The 14,300-nt window shown below is 50.0% G+C and overlaps 1 protein-coding gene across 1 annotated transcript in view; it reads left to right on the top strand.

Moving 5' to 3' along the window:
- Positions 1-14,300, top strand: part of CCND2 (cyclin D2) — a 30,627-nt gene that overhangs the window by 9,411 nt on the left and 6,916 nt on the right. The window contains exon 4 of the mRNA XM_045465058.1: positions 5,231-5,379. Within this exon, the coding sequence (XP_045321014.1) occupies positions 5,231-5,379 (149 nt within the window). The remainder of the gene's footprint in view (positions 1-5,230; positions 5,380-14,300) is intronic.

Genomic DNA, 14,300 nt, shown 5'->3' on the forward strand with positions numbered 1-14,300 from the left:
CCTTCCACCTTGCTGCAGGTGGGAGGAGGGGGAGAGATGGGGGAAATGGGAAACGGGGGCTTCCCTGTTGGTCTTAAGCCTCAGACCGAGTATCTCCCGCCCCCTAGTGGTGGTCAGAAGCAAGGCCATCACTCTTCTACTTCAAGGCCTCCACATCGTAGCCAAAACAATCTGCACTAAACTTACATGCAGGGCCATCTAATCTGTGGTTTTAGACCTGCTTAGCTCAGAACTCTTTCTTCAGCGAAATTTTACCAAGACCTGCAGATAGCGAGTTGATGAATATGGAGCCCTCTCTGCCCTTGCCCAGATTAAGAAGCCCAGTGGGGCCCCCAGAGCGCCTCTGGTGGTCTTGGGAGGTTAAGTGGGTTGTACAGGCCACACAGATCACTGGTGCCATGGCTAGGACCTATCTCTCTGACTCCTGAGCTAGGGCTTGCTTTTGGGGGCTTTTCTCCCACTTCTGATAGGAAAATCACCCTGTGTTCCTTAGTGGGATGTGGGAGGTGGCCTTGAGGAGCTGTTCACATTCTGGTAAGTTATAAAGAGCACTGGGTCTACAGTCCAGAAGTCCCGACCTTAACCCCAGGCCCAGCACTGGACATTGGACAAGTCACCTAACCTCTCAAGAATTTATTGATTCACTTGTGAAAGGAAGTGTTTTGAAACAGATGAGTTTTACGGTTTATTAATACCTCACCACTACTGCTACATGGATGAGTAAGCAACCAGTAGAGCTGGGGTTCCCCCAGGTGTGCCCCTTGCCTCCACCACCTCCCCGGGAGGGGGGAACATCATGTCAGAGGCTTCCGGTATGTGGGCATTGCTCTTGGCTCTGGGCAAACCGCAGCTGAGTGGATACGGGGCACATCGGGGAGACCATTGCCAACTTCTGTATTCCATTCATCGTATGGGGGCCTCAGTTTCTCCCACTCCTGACAAACCAGCATGAGGCTTCGGGGACTCAGTGAGGTCATTTCTGGGACCCACAACACAAGTGACGGTGAAAGATTCTCCAGGCGGCACAGAGCCTTTCTTCTTGGCGGTCTTGGTGCCCTTGGCCTGCTGTCAGCATCCGCCTGTTGCCCAGGGATGCTGGGCACCTTCCTCCTCTCCCCTGCCGATGCTAAACAGAATCTCCAACAGTCAGAATTCCCCTTCATGGTTCCGTTGGAGGTTCCCGTGGTCAGAATAGTGATGGTGATGACACTTGATAGCTTACCATGAGCCAAGCACAGTGCTTTTACATGGATCATTTTAGTTGAGTCCTCAGAACAACCCTACCAGGTGGGTATAATTATTCTTCTAATTTGCTGGTGAGAAAATGGAAGCTCATAGGGTTCAGGTAACTTGTCCATCTTCACACGGCTGGTAGGTGGTGGGTCATCGGCCTCCACATTCTCCGTCTTCCAGTTCTTGCAGCTGCTTGGCCCAAATCCTTCTCATGCCCTCGGAGAGTGTCCTCCTAAGTATCTTCATGCTCCTGTCCCCTTGACCACCCCCTTTCTTTGAGAAGTTTTTTTATAAGCTACCCATGTAGTATGTACTTAGCCATTTAGAAGGCACCGTGCTGTATTATATTACTATGCTTTTCAACTGGGGCGGCAGATTAATCCAAGCTGCCTGGAACTGGGAGGAACCCTTTGTGCTTTGTCAGAATGGATCACTGGTCAATTCATTGCCTCTCACTCTGCTGCAGAGGAAGGAGGGTGCTCAGGATGTCACCTCTTACCTTTTGAGGTGGGCAACTGAGGCTAGAGAGAGACCCTTGCCCCTGAATATGCCTCTGCACCAAGATACAACCTGTTGGTATTTTTGACCAAGACATGTAGAGATTTCTAAGAGATTTTTACTTGGTATTTTCTTTTTGCTGAAATAGAATAATATTAAGAGAAAGTATTATAAAATTGCTTACCATTTCTTCCATCTAACTGCGGGAAAGTTTAAAATGTTTTCTGTGAATCCTCCTGCTTCAACCACATGCATGTGCATGTATGTACTTTTATTTAGATGTTTCTGGGAGGTTGTATTCTTGGTCATAGCGTGCATGCCGTCTGATTTTTCTGTCCAGCCCCCCTGCCCAAGTGGATATGGTGAACACTTTTCAAGCCAAAGTTTATGGTTTCCAGGAGTGGCTGAATGCGCTGGGTGAAACCTTCCACGGGTGAGCGTGGAGGTTAGCTAACTAGAGCTGGTACGAGGACACGACCCTTCAGATGTTTTATTCTGGTGTTTTCTTCCTCTGCTGTTTCCCCCACCAGCAGAGAGGGGTTGTCCCTGAGCCTAGTCCTGGGGCAGCCCCTGATGCCGTGAGGAACTAGCACTGCTCTCTGTGGAGAGAGATGCCTCGTGACTTTGTTGGCTGACGGAAGCTATGCTCTGTTCTAGTGATTCTTGCTTGTCCTTTTCTCGGGAGTGGCTCTTCTAGATCCTTAAGGAAGAGCAAAGTAGAGCTGGAAGGCACGTGGGAGATGAGCCAGCCTGCTGTCTCCCAACTTTTTGACCTAAGCCGTGAAGAAAGAAAATACATTTTATAACATAACTCAGGATGTACATAAATGTACATCAGACTGATACAAAAGTTTTTCAAGAGGATATTTACTCCTACTACATGATTACTTCCTGATACTTTCTATCTTGTTCTGTTCCGTTAAACAGCAACAAAAACAACCCACAAATGGGTTTCATGACCCAACAATGAGCTGCAACACTGGAAGTCAGAAAAACACCGATCCAACCCCACCCTTTATTAGACAGATGGAGTGTCAGGGACTGGAGGAGGAAGTGACTCACCCAAGGTCCCACAATGTGGATCTGGTTTTCAGTTCTAATGTCACCTCCTTTGGATTTACCCAGAGGAGAGCCTGGCAGGTGCTCAGGAATCTAGTAGGAGACCCTGGTTTGCCACTGTGGTGGGTGGCAGAGGAGCAGAGCAGTGACTGGCCCAGCTTCCGGCAGCTCTTCCCTTGCTGCGGGAGCACTCCCCAGTCTGAGCTGCCAAGAGGCAGCTGTGTTCTTGTCCATGGTGCTCCCCAATTCCAGGAGGCAGGGGACCATATCCCTAGGAGGATGCCCTTCAGCATTTTCCTAGCAAAACAAGAAGGGACGTAGAGTCCTTACGGCAACCTTGGCACCTGCTGCACCCCAGGACCACCCTGTAAATACCCCCTGGCTTCTAGAAGTTAATTAGTTTGCTAAAATTGGAAGTGAGTTTTGCGTGCAGCAGCGTGACAAAAGACAGGCACGTATGAGGTGTGCTTCCCGGTCTGAGGCCTGGGACGGAGGAAAGGGAGGGCCAGGGATATCCTCCTGTCCTTCCCTGCCAGATGCTCCCACCCAGGGCCTTTGTGGGCTCAAGGCCATGGGCTGGCTGCCTCCTCTGCATTATGAATGTCACAGGGGGAAGCTAACGAGGTTATTGGGCAGAGAAACACTCTTGTGAGCCCATGTGGAAGAGACCTACAGCAGAGCAGGAGGCAGGGAGGCCGACTTTGGCACCATCCATGGGGCTAGAGAAGGAACTGAAGGGGTTAGTGGACAGCAGGCTTTGGCCAGAACACTGTAGTATACATCCCTCAAGAAGTAGAAATAGTGAGCGAGCGAAGGAAAGAAAGCCAAGGATAGAGACAGACTGACAGGCGGCCAGGCTCGCTCTGTTCATGGGATTCGGCCAACATGGGAGGTGTGTGTGCGTGGTTCAGTGCTCCAGCAGTGTTTCTGACAACACCACCAACTTGACACTGGACAATGGGGTCACCTATAAAAGTGCTTTTATGGAACATGCTGTTGTAATAGGGCATTTACAGTAAAAGGGGAAATGTTAGGTTGAACTTTATGTTTCGACCTAATGTTTATGCTGTAACTTGAAGTGTGACCCATGTCCTCCCTCTGTGCCTCCCTCCCATCCCCCTCCTTGCACTGCTCTGTACAGTAAACTCTCTGGAGTGATGCTAGAACCAGAGGTAGCACACTGGAGGATTTACCCCACTCCAGGACTGACTACAGTGAGTGATGGAAGGAACCTCTTTAACCTATCAGCATAAGGCACTGGTAAAGGCAGTTTAAGTTCTCAGAAGTCTGCCCTTTTTTATCCGCAACGTTAGGGCATTCGTGCCCACCTTATGTGGTGGATGTGTGGATTAACTGGGACATAGCCCGGAAGGGACTATACACGTGGGTAGTTAGCAGTTAGTAGCAGCAGCAACGGGAGAGGTGTGGGTGTCCTTGTCTCCTCCTTGATGGCTGGGCAGTGGCTGGTCTCGATCCCCCAGCCTGAGAGCTTGTGGGAGTGCTCAGAGGAAACTGAGGCGTTCGGTCTCCCATGCTGAGGCCTCACAGGAGCCTCCCCTCTCTTTGCTTGTGGAGAACTGGAAGTGGATGAGGGTTTGAGCTCCTCCGATCGATCTTGGTGTACGTCTCATTAGCAAACCTCTCTTTTTCTCCAGCAAGAAAATGCGATCTTAGGGCCCAAGAACCATAAAATCTAAACCAAGTCATCCGTGTGATGCGGTGGTTAATACTGGGTGCCTGCTTTCTCTCCTAATATTCTGAGGGCCCTTGGCACTGCGTTAGAAGTTGAGGATTGTGCAAAACTTGGCCCTCAGCACTGTCTCCTGCATTACTGCTTTTCTCACTTCCCTTTTTTCTTTTTTTAATGAAATCATCTGTTGTTTTGTTATGGGCCATGTCAGTCCCTGTTGACTTGCCACAGAATATGGCAAGATCACATCAGGATTATTGTTTATAAAATTTTACCAACTTACACTTTTCCTGCCTTCCACCGTCTAGATCCCCTGGTCTGTCTCACTTCTGTGGCACACAGGTTACCTTGTTTGGACTCGTCTCAGACCTCCCTCCTCTATTCCTGCCATGACCCCCAGAGGAGACTATGTTTCTTGCCCCTTGCACATGCTAACCCCTCACAGGATTGTGGACTGAGGGATTGGGGGACCTGAATCCTCTGAGAATTCACTGTGCACTCAGATAGGCTTTCTACCTTCCCTGCCTCAGTCTTCCCATTTTAGCTCTGGACCTGCCACCGGGATGGCAAATAAATAAATAAAGGGCATCTTGTGAAGGAAGACTGAAAAGAGAACGTGTCTGTGGGGTAAGGGGTTACCTGTGCAGCTGACCTATCACCACCCTATATCTGAGTATCTTCAAGCTGGGGAGCTCCCGGATCCAGATTCTTCCTGTGCCTTGACCTTCTTTCTGCCTCCTGTCCTCACAGACTTTAAGTTCGCCATGTACCCGCCATCGATGATTGCAACTGGAAGTGTGGGAGCTGCCATCTGTGGGCTCCAGCAGGATGAGGACGTGAGCTCGCTCACTGGTGATGCCCTGGTAGATCTGCTGGCCAAGATCACCAACACGGATGTGGTAGGTGGATGCCATCTTCTTGGTTAAAACCAGATGTCTCTTTTCTCAGCCCAGGGAGGGAGACAGCTGGCCTGACGATGATGTGTTGGAGATACTTTTCTTTGTTGGTGGTTTCTGTTTTCCAAGATCAATATCCAAGGTAGTACAAAATCCAACAGATGAGGCTTCCTCTTAAGGGTTTGAAAGCCTGTGTGCCATTAAATAGAGAAAAGAGCCTAGCAGGCAGATAACAAAGTGGGAGGAGGGCTGTTTACTAATTTTCCTTCATGGTGTGGGCTTCCCCATGGGTCTGAATCGTTGCTTCATTTCCATTTATGTACATGTCCTCAGGCTGCCTCTCCCCCACAGTGTGCTGCTCTGCTTACAGCCACTAAGGCGGAGACACAGCGTGGAGAGGGGACTAGAGCCTGGCTCTGCTGCACTGGGGGCGGTGGGGATCTAAGAGGTGCCCCACCACGAGAATGGTGTCTGGCCTTGACACACCTCTCAACCCCACCCGCCTCTCACTTCCCTTTTGTTTAATGTGGTAATGGATTAAAAAGTACTTCTAAAAGAATAGAGAGCCATAGTAATTCAAAGAACTATTATTAGCTATAGATTTTTCCATTCTTGTGCCCCGTGGACTGCCCAGAGGCTGCAGTTCTGCTTGCCAGAATTTGAAGCTCTTTAGAAGAAAGGTCTTGAGAGACCAGGGTCAAGTGAGGCTCTGATTCAGCTGGTAGGAAATTGCAGTCCTTAGAAGGTCCGAGCCGGGGTGGTTCTGAGAGGTCAGCGAGGCAGTTCCTGCGTCTTCCAGTGGGGGCTTTTTCCATGTGGAGGGCTGAGGGAAGCAGCTGGGGGTGGGGCGGGGTTGGGGGGTGGGGGGGCACTAGCAGAGCTGGGACTGGACCCAGGAAGCTTAGACTCCTCGCCTGGGAACTCTGCGCTCCACCCTTGTGGTTGCTCCCAAAGCTTTTTGTTTGGGGAAGGGCCTCTGCTCCAAACCAACTCCGAGAGGTGTGTCAGCTCAGAGGCCCTGGAGAGTCCACACGAAGATGCCCCCTCTGGATGTTCCAGGGAGATTCCGAATGCCCTGCTGTGGGAGTATATTGAGTTAAGAGAGAATGTGGTTTGCGGGCCTGTGGCTAATGCCCCACAGGGATGCTGAGCAGAAGGCTGAAGCTCAGAGAGTGTGAGGCTGCAGCTTCCTGGCTTTCTCACCTACGTATCTGTATTTTGCCTTGGCCTTTATCACCATCTCAAGGAAGTAGTGCAGGGAGGTGTTAAAGGGCCTCATGGAACCTAGGGGCCTGCTGTGAAGCAGTTCTTAGGCTTTTAAAATTCTAGGTCCAAAACATAGGCTTTAAAAACATGGTTTCCAAAATAGAGATTGAAAAGACCCCTCCAGGCAGCTTCACGTGCAGAATGCTTTTCCAGTCCTCCAGAGACAAATCGTGGACAGGACCTAACATTTATAGAAATGAGAAGCTTCCTTCCTTTTCTGAATATCTCCTATTAAGGCTGCCTTACAAAAAGGAATCCCGAGCAGCAACCAGCTTAAGACCAGCTCTTCCTTGACCCCCCAGAGACAAGAATGTCAGTGACAACAGTTTGACCCCAGGCACTGTAACCTCTTTAAGATATTTATAGATCTGCTCCAGTTGGCCGGTTGCCCCATGGGTCTCCCGCCTTCTCCACATGTCCTTTTATCACCCCTTACTGGTTTCAGATGGACAGAGGTCACTCCTGAGGTGCCACTTGGGGTGCTTTTCAAGAGTCTCTTGGGAGTCTCTTGGGGTGCTTTTCAAGACTGCAAACCAGTTTCTCGTGGCAAACTGGAGAAAGTGCTTGCCCCTTTCAGATACTATGTAGCCAGTCCATCCAAGTTAGCTGTCAGACTGAGTTAAATGGATGCAAACCCGCTCAGAGGTCTCTTAGAAATCCCAGCTGTTGCACTGGACTTGCATGCACATGTCACATGCTTACCGGTGGGCCCTCAGTTACATATCTTAATACTTAAAAACCAAGCATGAGGGGCACCTGGGTGGCTCGGTTGGTCAAGCTTCTGACTTTGGCTCAGGTCATGATCTCACAGCTTGTGGGTTTGAGCCCCGCATCAGACTCTCTCTGCTTTCAGCGCAGAGCCTGCTTTGGATCCTCTGCCCACCGTGCCCCACCCCACCGCCCCCCCCCCCCCCGCCACACCTCACCCACTAGCACTGTCTCTCTGTCTCTCTCTTTCTCAAAAACAAAATAAAAATTAAAAGCAAAAAAAGCCCCCAAAAAACAAAAACCAAGCATGAGCAGAGGAGAATGTAAAATCCATAGCACTTTTTCAGATAACCACTTGAGCCCTCCGTGAGTTCTGCTGGGTCTCCTCCCATCTGTCTGCCTGTGCTCTCTGAAGTGCTGAGGCTCAGAGTGAAGGAAAATAAAAGGAGTGGCTTTAGAAAGCATTAGCATTTGGAGGGAGGCAAGTTTTGCTTCCTGAGCTCATTTACTATTTCATGAGTCGAGAGGTGGGGTGTTTGAAGCACTTGACTCTCCATTCATTTCTGGGAGTGTTGACTAACGGCTCACTGGCCGCAGACTTGCATTATGAGGAAGGCCTGGATGGCTTGGAGGTAGAAGTGGAGGCAGGTGGGTAGTGCATGGAAGATGAGACCTGATGTTCCTGGCCTGAAGGAACTTAGCGATCCTAAGACAAATCGAGAGTGAAATGTGCAAAATCCTAGCAAATTAAGATCATGAGGAAATGAATGCTAGAGTGTTATATACTCTAAATGCAGAGGAAGGAGCTTACTGGGCCTACTGTAAAATGCAGGCCTCCTGGCAGAGTCCACTTGATGATAGAAAATGTCCTTGGAATGGAGAAACAAAATGTGGTAAGTATTCTCCTTAGATGTGTTCTCCTTAGTGAGTGCAATGGAATATTAGTCAACCTTACAAAGGAAGTGTAATGCCAACAGAGGCTACAACATTGAAAACATGCTAAGCGAAATAAACCAGACCCAAAAAGACAAAAATACATGATTCCACTTCTGTGCCATACCTAGAGTAGTCAAGTTCACAGAGACAGAAAGTAAAATAGAGGTTACCAGGGCCCCGGCGGGGGGAAGAGGAAGTCATTTAATGGGTATGGAGTTTCACTTTGGGATGATGAGAAAGTTCTGGAAATGGAGAATGGAGGTGGTTGCACAGCAAAGTAAATGCACTAAAGCCACTGTACACCTAAAAAATGATTCAGATGGTAAATGTTACGTTCAACTTATTTTGCCACAATTAAAACACACACACACACACACACACACACACACACACACACACAGTGCTCTCAGACCCACACTGTGAAATGCCCACAGGTTTGTGTTGAGCTCTCCCATGGAGAAGTCAAGTACACAGCACCACGTTTTGCACATGGGCTCTGGTGAGATAGGACAGACAGGAGTCAGAAAGAGCTGACGTGTCACGCTGGAGTCCCCACAGTGGTGCACTCACCAGTGCACCTTGTTATTTGTGATGTCTTCAAGCTCACGGTGTTTTCTGTCTGCATTGTCGGGGGGTCAAACTGCTGAGAGCACATCCCCCCCACAACCCCGATTCCTTTGAGACAGCCAGTTCCCCCTGATTCCTCTGGCTCACTGGCTGGAGGCAGATAGCTTTGACAGGAGGGACCCATGCAGCTCTGAGAAGGTTGGTCTTTGTTGCTCCCTCTGGTTGCCAAAATAAACCGGAACGCTTCATTCCAAAGAGAAAGCTGAGTGAGAAGCCTGACAGTTTTACAGGGAATAAAAGTCTCAGAGGGTGGTATATTTTAAGTACTTTTTCCTTCCAGTCATAAGTGTTGCTAAAAACAGACGCCAGCCAGCGAGGCAGTGCTGGCTTTGGGGGAAACTTCTACCGGGCCTTCCGTTGCCAGGGGTGAGTTTGAGAGGAGGGACCGAGCGTCCCGGTTCCCCAGTGGACCTTTCCCGGCTTCGCCAGGCAGACTCGGGGCTCCTCTTCCGTCCCCTCCGCGCTCGGCTCCTGCTTTGTGCCAGCGTTTATCTCTCTGTTCGCTTGTCTATAGAGCCTCTTGAACAGGACCCAACTTTTACTGCGCTCTTTATCCAGAGCCCCTGGCAGAGTCTTGGGAATGATGCTGAAGAGAGGGAGGGAAGCAGGAAGGAAGGAACGGCAGACAAAGGCCAGGCAGATGGGCTTCGAGTGGGTTTCTAATTCTTTGGTCTCCCCCAGGTCTTTTGGAAAGCCTGAGATTTCTTAGCACTAATTACATGTCAGGGTCCTGAGCAAATCACATCACCTTCACGTGACACGGTTTTACAAGTCGCCTAATAAAAAGAGCAGAACTTGGGCTCCCGGGCCATGACGATGCTGTGAAGCTACCCAGAGATCTTTAACAGAAGAAGATCTAGACGCTAGTCACCTGATCGTTAAGGTCATCCTTTTGTGCCTGGGTTACAGCCAAACTCTGTTGCATTCTTAAATATCACCCAGAGAAGATTCTAGAACATCCCTTCCTTAGGGTCATCCTGGCATGCTAGGATCTTGGTTGTCCGAGAGCTATTAAAAACCCATCAGCTCTGCTGTGGAAGAAGTCTCGATTTTGGCTACATGCTCTTCACAGGGTCCCCAGCATCGTGTCTTTGTCCTGCTTAGTGAGAGGCACTGACACCTTCACAGCACCTTCTCCTAAAGACCCCTGTAGGACTCGGGCTCTGCAGACTCCACAGGGCCTGTGGTCAGGAACCCTGTGAAGAGTGGCTGGAAGGGAGGCTGGGGGTGGGGAGGGGGACGGGATAGCGGTGGAGGCTGATGCTTCCCTCTCCTGCCTTATTTTTTCTGTGGGCCTCATTTGGTATGCAAGGAAATAGCCAAACAGCCTGTGAAGAAAGGAAGAATGAGATAGTTTCCTAAGTTGTCTCTGCCTGAGTTGGCCGCGGGTCTGGGGTTCATTCAGCCCTTTGTCCCCCTGTTGAGTGCAGTGCGTGTGTGGTGACAATGGAGTGATGCAGTTACACTGAGGGCTAATGGTAGGAGTTCCGTCAGCCCATTCATGGAGGCCGAGGAGGGTGCAGGGCGCGGAGCCCGAGCCAGCAAGCAGAGGAAGTCGGAGGCCCATGTAACGAGCTGGAGATCACAAACACTGCTGTCAGGGCTCCGGGGCTGGGGGGGGGAGGGGGGGCATGCAGGGCCAAGGGAGGGGGCCTATCATCATCGAAGTTGGAGGTTTGCCCGACCTCCAGCACTGTGGAGTGCCACCTGTCCGGGCTGACAGACGAGCATTATGGCTTTCCTTTTAATCAGCTTAATTTGGGGCATCTTAACACAATGACTGGTGCTTTCGGAGGCTGCCGGAAAGCAGAGGTCCCGGAGCCGCTGCACTTTGCATGCACGTAGCATCTTTTCACTGGAAGCTCTGTTGGTTCCCCCCCACTCGTGCCCCCCTCCGCCTCAGCCACTTGGGCTATGACTCCCTCTCTTGGAGATTCTCTGCCCTATATGTCTTTACTTAGAGCTGGGAAGAAGCACAGGGTGTCAGGGGAAGCAGTTCTGAAGCTGGAGGCTTGCCCATTTAAAGCCAGGCTTAGCTTTTAACTAGATGTAACTGGGGGACAAGCAGGCTTTAGTTCTGTTCTCTAGCGGCAAAATGAGGGCGTGTGGCTGTCTGAGCTCCAAAAGCCCTTCAGACCCCCAAATTCCCCGATTCTGTAATCGCCTGTGTGTGTTGTCCCACAGTTCTGCCCTTTGGAAATGACCTTAGTTCTGCTCCTCTCCGGCTCTGCCTCCTTTTTCTTCCCAGGCCCTGCTGGATTTGTGGCAGGGTACCCCCTCCCTTTAGGTCACCACTTCCCCCACCCCAGGCCCATGCACTGTCCTGCCCTTCTGCTCGGGAGAGCAGGGGCTCCTTGGGCAGGAATGTGTGAAGTAGGCACGTCTGGCTGCAGGTAGTGGTGCCACCACACATTTTCCTCTTCATCAGCTCACAGGAAGTCCTCATGCTCTTTGCAGGCCCAAGAAGGGCTCCTAACAATATGCTAAAGGCAGGCATTAAAAATACAGAGAGTGAGTTCTGTGTCTGGGCAGGAGGGTGCTGATTTCTCTGTTCCCACCATCACAGACTGTTCGACACTGTTTCTATGAGAGGCTCTTGCCCTGAAGTTTTTCATCTAGATAAGAATGGTCGTATCTGCAGTTAACAGTCAAGCTGGTAACAGCCAAGTTGTGAAGAAGGGGAACCTGGAGCAGGGTTAGGCAGAGGCCCCAGAAAGCTTTCCAGGAGCGGGGACATGAGTGGCCCCAGAGAGATTTAACTTCCTGCTCTGTCCTAGGTGAATCTAGAAGAGAACAGGGAATGGGGTTCAGGGTCCCTTATTTCTGGGATAACTGCTGTAGTCATTACTTAACTCTTCAAGTAAGAGGTATCAAAGGTCAAGAGCTGGCCATCATCAGTAACAGTATAGATTAAAATTAAAACAGGGTTGGAGAAGTGTTTTATACGAAAACTTCCTCAGTTTATTCGGGAAAGCCTATACACGTGTTTTTGGCTGGAACTTCTATAAATGTGACACTTCATATCTTGAAGGCCCTTGGCTCTGATGTCCAGTAGAAGTGACTGCCAAATGTCCCAGCCTTCCCTGTGGGATTTTTCCAGAACTTTCTTTCCGGTTTCAGGCCGCTGGAGGGGAAAACTAAATACCAGAAACAGTAGAAACATTGGTGACCCACAAGGGAAGACTCTGTACGGCCTGAAATCAGGTTCTTTAGCTTTCCTGAGCTCTGTCTCATTTGGAGGATGATCTTTCTCAGGGATGCTTGGTGTGGCCAATGCAGTGATGATCATGGAATCCTGAGATGGTCGTATCTTGGGGGTGGAAGGTGTGCTGACCCTGATTACCTCCCCATGGCACCCAAATAAAGCTTCTGAGGAAGGAATGCTGGACAGGATTGGCCAGGGGGCATGAGGTTTCCTGGGGAGGGGAAGAGGGGGTGGTGGTGTGGGCAAGGTTTTCTACACAAACTTGACATCAGGAAATCTTCAGCAAATGGCTGTGCCATGGGAAGCCCTCTTTTTAAAGAGGCCTCATTCCTGACACCTGACAGGCATTTCTTTTTTAATTTAAGGGCTCAGAGCTATTGTCTGCCCCTTCCCCCTTCTCAATCAGCTGAGAATCCTGCCGTCCTCCTTAGATAACAAAAGCTCTTCACTTGATCTTAGCCGAAAGGCTGAGAAGTGAGGATAACAAAAGCTGTTTTACACTATACCTGCAACTAATATGACACGGTATGTTAATTATACTTCAGATTTAAAAAAAAAAAAAAAAAAGCTCTTTATGCCATATGCTTTGGATAGGATTTGTCTTCCATGGAGGCAAACATATGGCTACCATCCTTATGGTGTGGAGGGGTTCTGACTCATTCTCCCTGCCTCCTAGAAAAAAACTTGTTTATTTTTTTTTTATTTAGAGAGAGAGAAAGAGCATGAGTGGAGGAGAGGGTCAGGGGGAGAGAGAACCCCAAGCAGGCTCCATGCTCAGTGTGGAGCCCGATGTAGGTCTTGATCCCATGGCCCTGGGATCATGACCTGAGCCGAAATCAGAAGTTGGACATTCAGCCAACTGAGCCACCCAGAAAAGAAACTTTTGTACATAACCTTCAACAGCTCCTGAAGGACCTCTGTAGTGGAGGGGCGTCCCATAAGAACTGGCTAGATTCAACTTCTTATTCTCTGCAAGGAAAAAGAAAGAGGAAATTAATATTCATTTAACTTCTGCCGCCCTGCATTTCTGAATGAGGAGGGGGCTGAAGGAGCCGGAGATGTGAGACGGGGTGTGTGAAGATGGCATTATGCCAACACGGCCTTTAAGAACAAGTCGGCTCCTGGGGCGCCTGGGTGGCGCAGTCGGTTAAGCGTCCGACTTCAGCCAGGTCACGATCTCGCGGTCCGTGAGTTCGAGCCCCGCGTCAGGCTCTGGGCTGATGGCTCGGAGCCTGGAGCCTGTTTCCGATTCTGTGTCTCCCTCTCTCTCTGCCCCTCCCCCGTTCATGCTCTGTCTCTCTCTGTCCCAAAAATAAATAAACGTTGAAAAAAAAAAAAGAACAAGTCGGCTCCTTCAGATGGTGCTTGAATGGAGAACAGAGCAACCTAATTCCAACTTTGGAAGGAAGACTGGCAGAGTGGGCCCTGCTCTCCATCTCTGACACAGAAGCTTCCCAAGGGACAGTCGACCATGGTTGGCTGATGGTCACTTGTTTGCTGTGTTTATCCCCACACTAGCTTTGACTTTATTTATGATCAGTTTTCTTTAGATTGTGTGCCTTTACAGTGTTCAGAAACCCTCACTGAAACATAAGTGCCCTTAGAAACATTATGCCTTTAGGGGCACCTGGGTGGCGCGGTCGGTTAAGCATCTGACTTTGGCTCAGGTCATGATCTCACAGTTCGTGTGTTAGAGCCCCCTCATTGGGCTCTGTGCTGACAGCTCAGAGCCAGGAGCCTGCTTCGGATTCTGTATCTCCCTCTCCCTCTGCCCTTCCTCCACTCACGCTCTGTCTCTGTCTCTCTCTCTCTTTCTCTCTCACAAAAATAAATAAACATTAAAAAAAATTAAGAAACATTATGCCTTTGGCCTTCACCCCCAAGCATGTTGGGCAAGTGGTAGGTGACCTGGGAGCACAGCCCTTGGAGGCTGGGTCTTGGAGGAGGAACAAAGGGAAGGTAGAGAGGGTCAGACAGGGTGGGGGATGTGACTATGCCACAGAAGTTTGAGAGAGGTTGCTGGGTGCTTGGTTGCCAGTCCCTGAGTCCTCAGCTTGTTTGGGGTGGCACGCAGACCTCTGCGGCCAGGTTCTGTGTGTCTTGTGGCACAATCCACCTCCTGTGGCAGATGCATGGTGCTCCCTTTACCAGTTTGAAGCACATGCTTCTCTGTACCACATCT

The sequence above is a fragment of the Leopardus geoffroyi genome, chromosome B4 (genome assembly GCF_018350155.1).
Source record: "Leopardus geoffroyi isolate Oge1 chromosome B4, O.geoffroyi_Oge1_pat1.0, whole genome shotgun sequence".
NCBI classification, from domain to species: Eukaryota; Metazoa; Chordata; class Mammalia; order Carnivora; family Felidae; genus Leopardus; species Leopardus geoffroyi.